Genomic DNA, 18,359 nt, shown 5'->3' with positions numbered 1-18,359 from the left:
TTAGGTGTTCACCGGGGCTGGGTGCCCCAGTCGCTAGTTTGTGACGTTATATGTGGGGGCAGGGGCGGGAGCGGGGACAGGAGGGATCAATGGCGACCGTTCCGTTCTCCTGGAGCCAGACACTTCCCTGGGCTTCTGGGCCGTGAGCTCTGCCCTGGTCCCCTGTTGCTGCCCCACTGATTCCCCCAGCCGCTGCTTGCGTACTCAGGGATCACCGCTGCACAGCTGCGCTCTGGCGCCCCGTATTGCTGTCGCGCCGATTTTGCGCCAGATTTCCCCTGACCTACGCGCGCCTGCAACCCGCGCCAGCCCCGCGCCCGCTCGGCTCGTGGTCCCCTACCAGTCTGGATGTACGGGTCTACTTCAACTTCTTGGCTGTCCGACTTCCATTTAGATAAATCCTCTGACAGTTCTGATATTATGACTGCAAATCATTGTTGTAAATTATTGTGATTCTGTTCTTGGTTGTGCGAGGAAGTACGGTGCGTCCACCTATTCCTCCATCTTGCCGGAAGTCCAGCCACAGGACTATTTTGTTACAGGCCTTCAGAAATTGTTCCCCTGTGTTCTTCCTTCAGATACACTAGGGTGTGCATACGTCTAGAGGAGCTCACTGCTTTATGTGTACACAACAGACTTACTTCCAAACACATGGAATAGCGTGCTGAACATTAACTGGAAATATCACAACATCCACAATTACCACCGGAGAACAAACTATTTGTACCCCAAAATTTTAACGCTATTTGCAAATTGCCCGTAAAATGTTCACCTCTTTTAAGGAAAAGTAAATCAACACTTACTTGAATAACATTACTGTATTTCACGATTTCTCCCAAAAGTTTCTTATTTTCTGATTCATTTTGTTTTTGTTCCAGCTCTGCAGCATGCTATAAAATGATTATCAAATATTCAATATAGAAACATAGTAAACAGAATACAATAATTGACAAAGAAATACGGGTGTAATGGCTGTGCCAACTTGCATTCCCATCCTCAGTGTACATGGGTTTCTTGTCTTCACAAACTCACCATCATTTATCACTAATCTTTTTTAATAATAAATATCCAAACACCTGGCTGGCGTAGCTCAGTGGATTGAGCGCGGGCTGTGAACCAAAGTGTCGCAGGTTCGATTCCCAGTCAGGGCACATGCCTAGGTTGCAGGCCACGGCCCCCAGCAACTGCACATTGATGTTTCTCTCTCTCTCTCTCCCTCTCTCTCTCTCTCTCTCTCTCTCTCTCTCCCTCTCCCTCCCTTTCCTCTCTAACAATAAATAAATAAATAAAATATTTTTTAAAAATATCCAAACAGGTGTAAAGTGAAAAAAAAAAAGGATACAACCATGAATAAAATAGGCTGGTTGCTTTACTCTTGGTGCTTACAGTGGAGAGAGGGGGGACAATAATTAAATACATGATTATAATATAATGTGATAATTCTCTCAATTTAATACTAACAAATAACTTGGGATGCTTTTATATTGGAAATTTCAGAAAAGTACTAGGCTCTGTGGTCATATAATTACTTTCAGAAGGAATATTGCTAGAGAAACCAACCAGGATGGTAGATGAATTTCAAAAGTCTCAAAATGCAGTTCCAACTCTGAAAGTAACAGATATTTTAATGACACAAATTAAGTTCTATCAAATTTGCACTCAGCCCAAGTTAGAAGCACTGGGTTTGAATTCTTTTTCCAGTCTTTCAAAAAAAGTTAAGTACTTACTATGCCAAGTAAAATATAACTGGATTTGATATTCCTACAGAGATTCTGAACAGACTGATGTGAATCTCTGAATTAGTCTGACACACCCTAAAAAATAGCAGCGGAATGTATTACCTACACACCAGGAAATCAGTAATCACACCCTATAACTTAAAAACTCTCTCCCAGTTTCAGTGTGTCGCTACAACGATTCTAAATCTCTGTGTATTGAGGGAAATCACAAGGCTACGAAACAGATCTGTTATTGCTATACCCAGCCTAGCCTAAGCCAGGCAAATAGAAGTCTGGCTCTTACCTGTAATTTCTTCAGCAACGCTGCCTCTGTGTGGTTCCCTTGTTTGGCTTGCTTAGCTTTCCAATATTGTTTCTGGGCAGAATATCGATTCATAGGACACACCTTGAAGAGGCAGTCTATAAAAAAACAACAAAGAAAACACTGTAACTAAGGGGACCAGTATTTCTTAGACTTTCCTTTAGCCTAACACTGGAATCTTGGAATCCCCAAGAATAAAGAACATTTAAAAGTCATCTAGCCCATCCTCCAGCCAACTCTTAAATTCCCTTTATAACATCCTCTTTCAAATATTTTTTAGACTGTGAAAATACTTCATTCTTCATTACTGTAAGTTTCTCCAAGGATACTTAACTAGCATAATTTATAAAGAAAGCTAAACAAAGTAACCATTATATTAGAAGCACCTTTTAATTTTAATGGAGTATCTGGTCTCAAAAATTGAATAGAATGACATTAGTGACTTTCATTGCCATATTTGACCCTGCATAATCAATTACTAATTCATGATATGTGTCTTTGACAGCAAATCGAGGCAAAAAATAGAAACAATCAGAGCAGTTACAGCAATCACCTTTGGGTCATTCATTCCCCAAGTTTCCACATACCTGGGATGAATGTAGTATGCAAATCTGAGACACAGTATGTTATAAAGGGAAAAAAAGCAAAAATAAACAAACAAACAAAAACTAAACCAAGATTACAGTCCTAATTCTACTATCAATATCAAGATAGAATAGCATAGTGCATTAATACAGTTAGTGATACCACTAAGTCAAAAAAGCAAAAGATATTTTTCATTTTAATGAGGAAAATGGAAGCCTGACTAAAGAATTCTTCTATAATTAATGATTTTGCATGTTTGTGGAGTGGATTACAATCCAGAACAAAGGCCAATTCCCAATATTCTTTTATAAATGAGTAATGATACAGAAAAGCCAAATATTATTTTAATTTTCTCACAATAGATATATGAATTCAATACAACAAATTTATTTTGGTTGAAGCATTAATACTTATAATCATTCTCATTTTTCAAAGGTGTCAAAAAAAATAAAATTCTATCAACTCTAATATCCATTTTGGCCACAATCTTGACAATACTATACAAGCTCATTCTATTATTCTCTGTTGAAGTAATTATAAAATTAAATGATGGACTTGATCTCTTTTCAAATCTCACTTATTTATTGTTAGAATAGCATAAATAATCAAAAACTATGACAATTTTTAAAGGAACTTTTAAAATTTAGAAGAAATAATGACTTTTTTCTATAGTTTATAATTATAAATACGAATTCTATTGATTGACCCTCCCCCACATAAATACATAAGGCTGTAGAAAACTAATTATTACTTTATGGTTTAAAAGTTATTGAGGTAGCTGTGTAAGTATTTTATGTAGCAGCAGAAGACAGGCACTTCCTTACTGCTAATAGGCAGGTGAGAAACCATTGCAAATACAATACAATATGACACAAGGACTGAAACTTGGCACATGTGTGTGAAAACCAACTAACTTGACTCTGGCAACATATCTTGTAAGCCCTAGAAGTTATTCCCTATAGATCAGCAGCTACAAAGACAGTACACAAATTTCTTCAAGCACAAATACAGAGGTGGTTCACAACCTCTATCCCCAAAAGGGCGCTCCCAATTTAATGCAAACTGTTTCTGACTATCCTATATTAGGCAGGTAACCAAACTCTACATTGTTTTAGTGCAGCAAAAACACAAACTTTTAAGTAGAAATGAACACTAATCTGCAGCCTACACTTGTGACCTCTGTATATGAAAAGAGAAAAATTAGGTTCTCCATTAGTTCAAAGCTTTAATCAAGTTCCTTAGTAAATACTCCTTTGACAGAGGAAATATTTTTCCTAAATTGTAACCCACCCCAGTAGCACTCCTGATCGATGATGTCTTTGGGTAGCTAGGAAGGAAAATGGGTGTGCCGGGATCCTGAGCGCTGGGCTGGAGTTACTGTGAGGCACAGCCGCACATTGGCCCAACGCAGGCTTCCTGGCAGGTAGCGCTGCTGGGCGGGACCACTCAGACCCTCCTGTCCTTAGAGAGCTCATGGCCTAGTGGGGCGGCAGGCTGCACCCCGTGTTAGAGTTTCACGGTGGAACTATGGACGCACTGGGTGCTGTAGGGCACACAGTGGCCAACTTCACAAGCGAAGGCCAGAAAGTTTTCCAAAGGAGAACACACGGGCCAAGTTTTAAGGAACCAATTCTAATTCAGCACATTGCCAAAGGGGTTGAAATGCTCAGAGGGGAGGAACAGTCCAGAGCCAAGGGCATCCAAACGCAGAGGAGGGAAATGCTGAGGATCCGCTAACCTCCCGGGGAAACTGTGGCCCAGGATGCGAAATGAAAACGCAGCGGTCTGTGGGAGTCAAGGTCGGCAGAGAGCTACGAGCTAGGCTAGGGAGCACGGGCTTCATCTCATGGAAAACGTCGAACATGTAAAGTGTTTTAAACTCTTACATAATGCGAAAGGTGATGTGAACAAAATGGTGAAAACACCGGCACGAAGCCAGCGTGCTGACAGATGGTGAGGATCTGAAACTGAGCTGTGGGGTAATTGGAGACCTCAAAGAAAGCATCAGAATCAACAGGCTTAATGCTCCGTTAGATGCGGGGTGAGCAAAGGTGAGGGAGAGGGAAAGGGAAGATGGCCAGATGAACAAGCTTCCACCCACTCCGTCTGAAATACAAAGCCTTCGGTTTCAAAAGCCCTTTCTGTTTGCAGGGCCTTAGTTTTATGGCCCTCTTCAGCAACCTCCCACAGGTGGCATCTCATTTCACATTACAGTAAATAACCAACCTGCTCCTGCATGGGAACTGCTATTGCAGGACGATTTGGTGGGGCAGGGGGTGCAGACGCAGGGCACACAGACTTCCATAAAATCGCTTCAGTTGATGGGGGTGGTGGGGATGGGGATGGGTGTGCAAGCGGGTGCATATGCGTGTGAGTAATTCTGTCTCTTAGGGAAACAATCAACTAGTCTGGAGCTAGTAATATATTTTATCTGATTCTCAATTTATCGTATAATAAAAGTGTCAATAACACCTGCCATGCCTAATGCACAGGGCTCCTGAGATATGCACAAAAGATAGCCTGTGTGAAAGTACTCTGTGAACTTTAAAGCCCTACTATAAATGTCAGATTCTATTATTAATGTTGCTTCATTTGTTCAGCGACGGCTTGCTAAGACTAAGAGATAACTAAACCCTTACAAAGCTCTCAGCAAAAAAAGAAAAAAGAGCAACACAAGGTAGAGTCGTCAGTTAAACCTGAACACACACCAAAAGTACCCAATTCACATACCCCATTGGTTTAAGATGCAGCAATGTATTTTGTATAAAATGCTCAAATACTTTTAAATGGCATGGCAGAGAGCAGCGGATGCAATCTCCACTACCTTGAAACATCTTTTAAAAATAGGCAGACACAATCACTAGCACCAGTGTGGGTGGAGCCCTGGAATAACCACCACCACCACCACCACCCACCCACCCACCCCCTCGAGTTTTCCAGAGAGTGGGAATCCAGCTGTCCCAGAGCTGTGCGCCCCGGCCTGCCCTCCTTCCCCAGCTCCCTGTCTCTTGGCCTGCTCGTTCTCTAACATTAGAGCTACATACATAGCTCACACAAATAGGTTTTGGGGGTTTTCTACTCAGAAATCGGCCCAGGGTCACTTGTTAACTAGGTAACAACAATCTCTTCAGCACTGCAAGACTCCCAGAATAATCAAAAAGGAAATACTGGCCTCACAGAGGAAACACCAAAAAGCACAAATTAAAGGAAATAATTTCAGTTAAATATTTTGAAAAGCTTACCCTAAAGACCTGGGACCAAGAATTTTGCAAAAATTACAGTTCAGAACTGTTAGAAATCTGACAGAACGAGCCACCTTCACGCAATATAACGTGCCACGCAACATTATAAGAATAACGCCTTAGAATTAGAGCACTTTTCTTTTTTAGCCGTGGAAGGAGATTCATCCCCACAGAAGTGTTCCCTTTAAACTGAAAGACACGGTGGCCTCTGCAGCCTACTGATGAATGCCTGCAGAGGGAAGAAATACGAAAGCCATTCAAATGGTGTGGAGCATGAACTCCACGTCCTGGATAGCTATAAACGCCCCCCCCCCCACCCCCCGCCATGATCCCTTGTAGATCTGGCAGGAAACCAGTCTAAACCTCCACTTACAATGCCCATCTAAATAGCTCTTAAATGCTTTTGCTTTGTATGGATACAAACACTTGCTAAAACATCTGTATCTAAGCAGATTCCGCACCCCAAAACTGTCTGTGGAACTCCATTTGAAGCTATCATGTGTCAAGTTCACATTACCCGGGGACCAGCAACTTCCTTTGGTAATGGTGGGAGGAATGCTTTCTGTTTCATTTCTCCTCCCTCCTACGATTTAAATGAGGCAAGACATATAAAACCATCGGCAAATGCCTGTCACAAAGTGGGCATTTAAGAAATGGCTCTTTCACAGGAGCCTATAAAATTATCTCACACTGATTACAGGGTATGTGGTTGCCAAGGGCTTTATTATCCCCATGTGGAGAAAGGTGGGGAGTGAGGGGACAGGAGCTTTTCTCTTTGTGATACAAACAGGATGCAGCAGAGTTCAACGAAGACAATGGGACCTTCCCAATGATAAAAGAGAAAGTGATAAGAATGCTCCACAGAGGGCAAGGGTCTTGGGAGGGTCAGGGTCAGGCAGACAGGGGCAGTTAGAATTCAGAGTTGGTCGGGGAAAGGAATACACATTCACTAGCCTGAAATACAACCGTAGCTCTGTGTTTCAGTTTCTCTAAGAAACACATCCTGAAGCAGAGTGTGTGTATAAAGCCCTCTGCGCTAAGAGGTTAAAAAGGAATATGTTTTCCTTAAACACAGAAATATCTAACTAATCTTCTGCCTCCTTTGATGACAGCCTAAGGCAGGCATAGAGGGGCACTTGAACGGGGAAGAGTCCTCTAGAATGTTACAAAAGCCAAAGAGAATGTATTGCAGGTGTTAGGAAACATTAAAACATATCACAACCCATGAATGGGCAACCATGAAGACCGCAGGATAACTTCCTCTAGGCAAAAGCCAGCTATTTTACTGTACTATTGAACAAGGAGAAAAATGGGCTTTTGTAGTTACAGACTACTAAAACGTTAGAACTTGAAGGAGTTTCCGATAAAATCCATGCTGAGTGAGCTGCCTCAGTCCTTTGTGATAAAATCTCCACATAAAAATAAATTATTGGTGTGAACAAGCTGAGCCTCACACAGGACTCTGGGATGCCCTGACAAGTGACTGCCTGGCCTCTGGGGGGTAGAGACACTAACGCCACCTGGTTTGCTCTGTGCAGTTGACTGCCATGGAGCACCATGCAAACTGAGAAGAGCACTACACGTTGATAATAAAGATGGTTTGATCTTCACAACAGCCTTAAGAGTTAGCCAGAATTATTTCTTCATGTTCCAGAGAAAGAAACTGAGACTTTTCTTAAGTTCACGAAGTTGGTAAGAAATTTGAGCCTCTGAATACAATTCAAAGTTCTGCTGCTATGCAGTGGTGCCATGTGCAAACAGGTACGTCATATTGACGCAAAATCTGTCTCATTTGAAATACTGCTCATAATTCTACATATATATGCCCCAAGGTCATTTAGAACAAATCTAATCTGACTTCTATACAACAGCCTTAACACCCTAAGACAGTATCCATCTGGCATCTCCACTTCAAGTTGATTACCATAACAAGATCGCCTCAAAAAATGCCATTTTATTACCAAATACTAAGGCTTCTTCTTTCTTCACAAATAATGTGATTTCAGTCTGTTAAAGATTGACTTGCTATGACATTTATTAAAGCACTTATTAATGTATTTAGCAGGTATAGACAGTGAGAAACAGACTGGCCTCCGTCTCCTTCCCATCCCAGTCTTCCAGCACAACACAAGCTCTGGAGAAATACTGTCAAGGTGCATATATATTCAACAGTTATAATACTGCAAAAGAAGCTAATGAACATTTTTTCATGGGAAATATGCCACATGTGCCTATATAATTAAATAAATGTTAAGACATCAATAGGAATATTATAAAATCTTAGTCTCAAACATTAATTACCTGATTCATACATCAATGGGTAAATACTCAAAAACAAATGAAATTTTATTTTTTTGCTTCATCTGGAGTGGGAGCAAAAAATAAAATTCAAAGGCATTGATGCTAATTTTCATTTTTGTTAAGGTTTAATTAGCATTAAGCACTATCAAAATGTCATAATGCATAATTTTTTATTTAATTTCCTATTCTCAACATGTCATATTAACACAGATAATCAAAAAAGTGTAATAAGCAGACTAATTCAGAAATCAAAATGCAAGGCTATAAACCCCATTACACAAATATCAAGTCCAAAAGGAAAAAAACGGATATGAATTTATATATATACAAATGTATGTATATCTATATATACACATACATAGATAACACCTGTATAATTATTTTATATACTATTTTATTGGCATTTTTATTTATAAGTATATATTTCTGTATATATTACCTCATTTATTCACCTAAAAACTTTTTGAGGTAAGCATTAGTTTTAACATGAGAAAAGAGAAACTCAGAATATTTTTACCTAAAGTCTTAATCCAAATCAATCTGTCTCCAAAGCCTATCTTCATAATTTAATAAAAGACATTCAATATTTCTCCAATTAAAATGTAAAAAAAAACACAACTGAAACTAAAGCACCTAACATGCTAGTCTAGCTGTTTCTGGTTTCATACTCCAAGACAGGCTGAATGAACTTCTACAAGGACCAAAAAATGTATGGAAGAAAAACCACCTGAATATCTGTAACAATGACCTAATGGAAGGAGCAAGCTAGAAACACTGGGGCAGGGAACTTGACTGCTTCAAGTCCTCCATTGGAGAGTAATAATTTTTGAATAGCTGGACAATTAAACTGTTAATACAGGTAAATTAACTTTATAAAAATAAGCTTGACTTTTTTAACTAATTTTAGTATGGCAATAAAAAACTCCTGGCTTCAATTTTTTTTAAGTCTATCACAGGCTATTTTATGCCATTATAGTGATGTAACAAAAATACTTAGTTTGAAGAATTACTTGCTGTGCATTGTCTAGTGAGTGAATTACTAGTTTCATATAAGAGACCTAAAAACAAAATCAGTTTATTGTGCTAGCTCCTCCGTGAGCAGAGTTTTATCCATAAGAACAAAACTGATCTGGAATCCTAAACATCATTATTGTGGATTTATGCCCAAATGAGATTAGCTTTCTATTCATGACTACCATCAGAAAGCATTCTACATATCATTCAGTAGTCAATGGACAATAACTTTAAAGCAGTGTTTCATCAACTGGAATTGTACACACCAGGTTGGATACCAATGTATTTGGCTCCCCGTCAGCCTTTTTTTGAATGGAGTGGGATGGGATGGGATGGGATGGGATGGGATGGGATGGGATGGGATGGGATGGAATGGGATGGGATGGGGATGGGGATGGGATGGGGATGGGATGGGAATGGGATGGGTTGGGATGGGATGGGATGGGGATGGGATGGGGATGGGATGGGATGGGGATGGGGATGGGGATGGGGATGGGGATGGGATGGGGATGGGATGGGACGGGGAAAGAAAGGTAAGAGAGCACACTACAAGTAGCAAGTAGTCTTTCAAGAAACTTGTTTCTGGTGTGAGTGTGTATATGTGTGTGTACAAACAAGCTGGATTACAATGTAAAATGTATTTCTTACGGAGTGTTACAATAAAAAGTGTTTGAAAAACTCGTTATTTTTGAGGACTACACATGTACACAGGTTATAGTTAAAGGCAATGGAAATTTTAAAAAGAGAAAGAGAGAGATACTGTGGGCAAGGGGAGAGGAAACAGAAGACCATGTGAAATTTTTTTTTGCTCTATCAATGACTTTTGAAATCACAAAAACTATAATTTTAGTAACTGAACCATAAAAATTTTATGTTGGCAATTACAATGGAACAGGAAGATACCCTTTTAAAAATACCTTTTTATTCACACTCTAGTTGACCTCTACCTTTACTGTAACATCTTGCAGATGCTCTCTTTTATTAGCTAACACGTTCGCACATAACTCTACATTCGGGACCCATTATCTGCATTCAGGAAAGATGATCAGAGTCTGCAGTGAAAACTCCTGCCCAGTTACCTGGGAAACAATCATTAGATACCTACTCTTTCTTCTCTGAAAGGCTTTACAGTCTGTTTTGTCTCCTATTAAAATGCAAATACCTGAAAAGGGAACACACTAAGATCTCGGTTCTCAGTTTACCCCCAAAGATGAAGCTGGATAGCGCCCTGAGGGGGAGGGGAGTCCTGCTGCAGATCTGGAGAAGGAACCTTTTAGATTACCAACATCTGGCAAGAACAGGCAGGAAAATTGTTTGTCAAATGTTCAGATGACACAGACTAGGGAGAATTAGCTAATTCAACATATAAAATCTAGATTTTCAATAATCTCTACAGGACAAACAGTACAATTAAACTTTAAACAAGGTTAAATATAAAGTTCTGCATTTATGTTCAGAAAAAAAATCAACTGCCTGTGTATGTGATAGAGGGGAGCACCAGGGCCACTAACCGCTAATATTAAAAGGCCGGGGGGAGTGGGGGGGCTATACCTTAGGCTCGAGTTCAACTTAATACAATTAAATGGACCATATATCCCTGTGTGCCCAGGACAATTTGAGTCATGTTTGTTACCTGAGCCTAGTTATGGTGTCCTCTTCCATCCTCAAAAGTGTCCTGGTTTGGATGATAAAGTATATGGTCACCCCAAATATAACAAATGAGTCCTGTGATGTGGAAGCTGAAAAGCCAAGGCAGCCACCTTAGCCTGATTAATACAAAAATGGCCTTGCAACCTGTGGAAGTAAGAACACATCCAGACAATCGGGCTCAACTACACACACCCAGAATATCAGGCTCAGTCACAGGTGGCACATTTAGAGTGGCACCCTAACAAAGTAGCCTGTGTCTGAAGTTAGGCAAATGGGACAGCACGCTAAACACAGAAAGCCAACAAGAGTGGGGACCGGGAGATGCTGCCTGACAGAGAAAGCAGAGAGGGGGCGTAATCTCACTTTATAGAGTTGAAGATCTACATATGAAAAAGGGAAGACATTTTTTTCCATGTGGACCCAAAATCAAAGCAAAATTTTGTTCAATGTAAGGAAAATCTTGCCAGCCATCAGAAAAGTCCAAAAAATACAAATTAATCAGAGGCAAGTAAACTTTTTCAGCTGTGTGCAGGCAGTGGCAGAGGGGAAAAGCTGCAGAAGGGATCGTGCACTGGGAGGGAGGTCCCTTCCAAACACCACCTGCTCTTTTATAATGGGAATTGTGGCCAGAGGTCACTGGCATGCCGGGTTTGTGCCCTGCATTTGCTGATGGAAAGCTTAGCCCTCTCACCTGCTCAGCTGTATTTATCACACTGATTTGGTTTGGTGTCTCACTATTAAACAGACCAGGAAATTCCACCCCTGGACCCTGTAAAATTCTTCTACTAACTAAATAGCTGCACGTACTAGGTTACAATACTCAGTTAAAGCACTCCATAAATATTCACTATTATTACTTCCAACTCTACGTTCCAGATGAACAAATACAGTTGTGTTTATATCTCATAGCTTCAGAAGCATGATGGCTGTTTTGCAATAATTTCTCACTTAACTATTTTGATTTGATAAAATACTCCCAGATTAAAAGAAGATGAGCAGAAAAATCACAAAACACGTCTCCCCACCCCCCCCCCACACACACACAAACACACACTGCACACAAACACACACTAACAGCTGCTGAGACTGAATGGTCAAATACCGTGATAAGAGCTTCCCAAGAATTCTTTAATTTTCATAGAAAAATGTGAGGCAGATACCATTATTATTCTCACTTTACAGGTGGTGAAGCTGGAGTTTGAAAGTTAGGGTCTGCCCGGGGTCAGAGTTAGCAAGTGGCAGAGCGAGGATTCAAACCCAGCCAACTTCAAAGTCTATGCCTTTATACTTTAAAGATGGAAGGATCCACGCAAGCCAGCTACTTTGTAGTCTGAAAGCCAGAGCAGTGAAAGACTGGGGAACTAGGGAGTGGGAGGCAAGAGAGGACTTCCAGAAAGCAGGCTGGATATCAAACGTAGAACACTGGGAGAAGAGACAAGAGTAGCTGACACAGGACATGGGAAATATAAGAAACGGCTGTGGCATTTTCTTCTCCCTGTGTTCTGTTTGTTTATTTGTTTTTGTTTTTGTGGGGGTTTTTTTGGTCCTCTGTCCAACCTGTTCTTCTCTTTCTTCTCCATGACTTTAAATCTGTTTGATATTCTCTTCCTCCATTTCTCAGGTTCTCTCTCATTCTGTCTTTTCTGTTTTATCTCCTTTGTTTTCCTAATCATTTTCTTTACCTTCTCCTTTTCACTTTCTCCAATATTTCCTTTATCTCGTCTCTGAAATTTTTTCCTTTCTCTCCCTTACAGGATCATAAAATTGTGCTTAAAGTGAATCATTATTTTCTTTGGATAAGCTTATATCTTTTTTATTTCAAATAAAAATATAGGTGAATAGGACATTTCCTTATCAAAACTCTACTGAAAATTAAGTTGCAAAAGCAAAACATACCTAACAAAAAATGTGAATCCAGATTATAAAAAGTACTCTTACAAATCAATTAAATAACACAACCCCCAATAAGACATGGACACATCACTAAGGTAATACATAGAAGATCAATAAGCACACGAAATGATGCTTAACATTACTCGTTATTAGGGAGATGCAAATTAAAACCACAACCGCATACAACTACACACCCACCAGAAAGGCTAACGTTTAAAAGAATGCCAATACCATGTGTTGGTGAGGTATGGAGCAGAGGGAACTCACACATATGGTACATGCACACATTCACTCGCTCCTTGTACCAGTGCAAAACGGTTCAGCCATGTTCAAACCATTTTGGTAGTTTCTTGAAAAGTTAAACACAGATTTAATACATGGTCCAGCAATTCCATTCCAAGGTATACTCAAGAGAATGTGAACATATGCCCACACCAAGTCCTGTATGCAGATACACATATCAGCATTATTCCCAGTGGCCAAAGCCGGGCAAGGGGGAAACTCAACTCTAATGGTGGGAGTGTGTCTGAACAATGGAATACTACCCACAGATGAACCTCAAAAACACCACATTCAGTGAAAGAAGCCAGACACAAAAGACTATGTATTATGTGATACCATTTATTTGAAATTCTAGAAAAGGTAAAGGTATCTCAACTAAAAGAAAGTCCGAGGTTGCCTGGAAATGAGGTGGGAACAAGGCCTGACTGCAATGGAGCAAGAAGAAACGTTTTGGGTAATGGAAGTGCGATCGTAGAGTTGGCTGCACAACGGTATGCACTCACCAAAACTCTCTGAACTGAGCACTTCCAGTGGGTGCATTTTATTGTATGTGAATTACTGTACAATAAAACTGAAAAATGCATTACTCTATATATGGCCCTAACTTGTATATTATGCATAGAAAAACTGCTTACTTTTCTATGGATCGGTGGTTTCCCATAAGTGTTCTTAAAATTAAAGATGCACTCTGAAGACAGAGCAAGGATTTGCCTTTGCTGTTTGGGCTGTGGCTGACTTGGCACGGGAGGAAGGAGACTGGGTGACTTGTTTGCTGCACCACAGGCTCCAGCCGCCCTGCGCATGGCAGCTCTCAGAAATACCTGGTGACTGACTGATAAGCCACACCCAGGAGGGAAGCAGGTAGATCTGGTTAAACGTAGTGAGGCAAATTTTCCTAAACACAGCACAAAATAAAATAGGAGTTTAATCCAAAATGTAATATTAATTTGGAATAAAGAATAGCCTGGAATACCTTGTCAGACCTGAAAGTGAAGAAGCCAACACAGACTACTACTGAGTCACATCAAAGGACTGAAAAGGCTCCTACTAAACACAGATGAGACTGTCTGAGCATCCACATTAATGACTGGATTGGTAAAGCACATTGAATATGTTAAAATCCTCCAGTTCACAGTTACAAAAAATACTTACTGGTCATCTTTGGAGGTCAGGGTAGCAACTCATTATTCTAAAAATGAGTAAGTAAAGGAAAATAAGCATTTAAAGAGAAAGGCAAGGAGGCATGATTTAAGGAATTATCTGTTTATTACCTAACTCCTCTAGCAGTACTTATAAAATATTTTAGAGAGCCACCTTAGTGAATGTTGTTAGAGATGCTAGGATACGTCTATTGGGAAATGCAAAATAATACTTATGAATAAAGGTTCTGATGCTCTTATTAAAAAAAAAGACGAGAAAAGGGAAGGTAAATAAATAAGCACAGACATAGCACAAACAGAAGCGTAGCTGTGTTATCCTGCAAAGCAGAAGAAGCAGGCTGCACAGCACCATATCACATGATCTCAGTGTTGCAGACAGAAGCAGTGTTGCAAATCTATACCATGTTTTTCAATGCTCGATACAAATTCTGGGAACATAAACCCTCAATAGTGGTTGTCCCAGAGGAATGGAAATGCGCATCGCAGAAGAGGGGAAATTACTTCCATTTTGTATTTTTCATTATTTTTATAAAAGTTTTAAACCCAAAAATTTTAAACAAAAAAATTTCATTTATCTAAGAAAAAGATCTCATTTATTATGGACTGTTTAATTGTCTACTTCATTTAGTCCACACATGCCCTAACTCAACGATGGCACAGCACCCATAATTCACCCATGAAGAAAATGGGAGACAGGAAGCTGAACGGGGCTGAGGAGGGTGAGGCTCCTGGTGAGGGAGGGAGACGACGCAGGTGTGCAACTCCCACTCAGGTGCCAGCTGTCCCTGCAGCCAAGGCGTGGCGTCTCAGCCTGGGAGGGCCCAGCTCAACTGTAATCCCTTTTCCTCTCTACTAAGACAGTTTCACAGAAGTCATGAAAATGCAATCAGAAAAATTCTCAAATGCTAGCAGAACTGAAAACAATGAGGAGTCCACAATAATTACAATGACTTTTCCAAGTGCTAGTAATTCTTCCCTCTTTTGCCAACTTGGCCAGGATCTCTGTATTAGCCAGTATTATATCTATGCATATACAGTTGTTCACATGTCTACATCAGCTGACAGGGACAGCTTGGAAGAGAAGATCTTAAAGAGTCAGGAAAGACTGAAGAGTATTGATTTTTTTAAGGCATTACAAAATAGAAAAAGTTCTTAATCTGGAAACCATGAACCCACAACTGGATGGGATTTATAGAGGTCTACAAATCCTGTAAAAAGTGTTAGAAAAATTCTGTGTGTGTGTGTGTGTGTGTGTGTGTGTGTGTTCACAGGTGCATTTTCTATCAGTCGACCTATAAGCTTTTATCAGATTCTGAGAAGCATCTAGACCCCTCAGAATCCTGTAAGACCCTACTATAAGGGAATGGACCAGGCTAACTGTTTTAGGCGCTCAAGCCTGTAACTATACAAACACAGTGATTCGTAGGCAGCCACTAGTCAAACTCTGCTATGCTAATGAGCAGAAGAAAAAGTACATAAGGAAGGAGAGGACCGGTCCCAGCTGCTTTAAAAGGAACAGAAAGAAGAGTTGTTCGTTCCTAAATGCTCGCCTGGGCAGTGAGGAGCTCCGGGAGCAGGTCTGCAGGGAACCAAGGGAGTGCCCCGCGCCAACGTGAACAAGCGTGTCTGCACAACGTGGAGCGGCAGATGAAGAGGTGGAATGACACGGCAGGCCCACTCCTGCGCGCATGCCCAAGAGAAGTGAGGGCTTATGCACAGCAAAAGGCACATACAGAACGTTCAACGCAGTATTACTCCTCATAACTCCAAACTGTCCATCCGTCAGGGAAGGCATAAACTGTGACATGGTCATAGAATGGAATCCTAAAAGTAGTGAAAAAGAATGAAACACTGCTACATACACCATCAATGAATTACACAGACATTATGTTGAACAGAAGAAACCAGCCACAAAATAATACGTAGTTTTCATGCCTAGCTATATAGCCAAGAGAATTAAAAACATACGTCCATGAAACACACATCCTATAAGGAACATATATGACCTTACTCATAATGGCCAAAACTTAGAAACAAGCCAAACTTCTATCAACTGAGGATAAATAATAAATATGGTATCCAACACAATGGAAAATAATTCAGCCAAAAAAAGTAAAGGTGTACTAATGCATGGTATGACATGGATAAATCTTAAAAACATTATGCTAAGTGACAGAAGCCAGTCACATAAAAGGCTTGCTGTGTGTTTCCATTTATATGAAACATCCAGGACAGATAAACCCACACGGGTAGAAAGTGGATTAGTGGTTGCCAGCGGTAGAAAGAGGAGGGGAACCAGAAGTGGCTTCTAATGGCAGGATCACTTTGGGGTGATGAACAAGTTCTGGAGTTAAAGAGTGGTGATGGTCACAAAACCTTCAAATACATGAAAACCCTACTGCATTATGCACTTTGAAGGGTGAATTTTAAGGAATATGAATTATATTCCTTAAATTATTGCAATAAAAACCTTAAATTTAAAAAGAGTATTTACAATGTTTTTCTTCCTCTGATCACCTTATTTTTTATTTTACTCTCCGATTACAACTTACATTCAATATTACTTTGTATTAGTTTTGGGTGGGCAGCACAGTGATTAGACAATCACAGTATTCTCCCTAATACTTCCAGTGCCTTGCCGGGCACCATCCACAGATACTACAATATTACTAACTATGTTTCCTACACTGCACTTTACATCCTGTGACGATTTTGTAACTGCTGAAATTCATAACACTGTGACCATGTCCACCCCACAGAACAGTGTCTGGCACACAGCATGCGCTCAGGGAAGCAATCTCACCTCTCTAGTTGCCTGGATTAAAAACCCCAGAGCCATCTTTGACTCCCATTGCTTGTTATCGCATGTTCAAAATAACAATAAAACCCCTGTGGGTTCTCCTGTGGAAATATATCTACAACCTGACTCCTTACCAACTCACTGACCTGATCCAAATCACCATAATTTCTCCCCTGGCTACAGCAATAGCATCTCCCTGTTTCTGCCCCTGGCCCTCTGCCTGTTGATTCTCCACATCCAGGGTAGGGATGGGGCGCTAAAGGTAAGTTAGGTCCTACCAGCCTCTGCTCAAACCCTCCAGCAGCTGGCCTCCTCCCCAACCCCTCCTCAGCTACAACCCCCAGGCCACTCGCCAGCTCTGCCCTGACCACCCACCCTGCTCGGTAGTTCGGACACTCATCCAGTACAACCTACTTCAGGGCCTTTGACCCTGGTGTGCCCCTTGCCTTTTCCTTTCCTCCAAGGTTTCTGCATAGTCAGGCTCTCTCCCCTACTCAGGCCTCCGCTCAAAAATCAGGGAGGCCCTCCCTGGCAGTGTAAACAGGCGGCCCCTCTCCAGCCAGTGCTCTTTGTCACTCTCCTTCCTTTTCCTTCACAGCACACCACCATCTGATTAACGCCTGGTCTTAGCAGGTGCCCAGTGAGGGTTTCCTGAAGGAGTAAATACACACACATGAATAAATATTTGTCATATTAATTCCTGGATGTTGAATAGAATTCCACAACCTTTGGTACAATCTGAATTTTTTTTTATCGTAAGAATGGATTACTTTGACTGTTAACAAGAGATAATAAAACATAGCACAGAACCTGCAATTTAACTGGATCCTATTTGTAATACACTTAAAAAGTAAAACGAAAACAATAAAGCAAAAGGGAAAGTGCTCTTGTTTCTTGATTGTTTTACCATCTACATGGCCTTTTTGAGAAAGTGGTTACCGTGATCTTTTATAAGGAAAATGTGAGTATGGAGGAAAACGCTGTTGCAAGGAAAATGTTATTCATTTATATTGTCAGAAGCTTTCTGTTAAAAGCCAGGCAAATGATGGTAGATGCCACTTTTTTCAGATAAAATGTTCCACGAGGGTGAGGAAGATTTCCCAGGTCACAACGTTATAAATGTTCTCCAGGGTCAAAGAGGCCTGTCCCGCCCACAGATTAGCGAGGGCCTTGCCAGAATGGGGGGCTTTGATGTTGGCCAGGAGTGACGAACAGCAGACCTCTGAGCTCCGCGCCTGCTGGATGAAAACGTGGGAACCTAAAAGAAGCCTGGCGCTCCGGCCCTTTCCTTTTATCCTTGAACAAACAGACATGAAGCAGATGTGACTTCACTAAGTGGGAGCCGTTTGGATTGCACTTCTAATGATGACATATTGTGACATATTGTGATGT

At 40.7% G+C, this 18,359-nt stretch overlaps 1 protein-coding gene across 2 annotated transcripts in view; it reads right to left on the bottom strand.

Annotated features, from left to right (window-relative positions):
- ITPR2 (inositol 1,4,5-trisphosphate receptor type 2) overlaps positions 1 to 18,359 on the bottom strand; it is a 444,101-nt gene that overhangs the window by 353,508 nt on the left and 72,234 nt on the right. For both annotated transcript variants that reach the window (XM_036019237.1, XM_028532208.2), the window contains 2 exons: positions 2,023 to 2,138; positions 804 to 890 (listed from right to left, as the gene is read on the bottom strand). In XM_036019237.1, coding sequence (XP_035875130.1) covers positions 804 to 890; positions 2,023 to 2,115 — 180 coding nt within the window. In that variant the 5' untranslated portion in view covers positions 2,116 to 2,138. The remainder of the gene's footprint in view (positions 1 to 803; positions 891 to 2,022; positions 2,139 to 18,359) is intronic.

Source organism: Phyllostomus discolor, chromosome 2, assembly GCF_004126475.2.
Source record: "Phyllostomus discolor isolate MPI-MPIP mPhyDis1 chromosome 2, mPhyDis1.pri.v3, whole genome shotgun sequence".
NCBI classification, from domain to species: domain Eukaryota; kingdom Metazoa; phylum Chordata; class Mammalia; order Chiroptera; family Phyllostomidae; genus Phyllostomus; species Phyllostomus discolor.
This window is presented reverse-complemented; position numbering and strand designations above follow the sequence as displayed.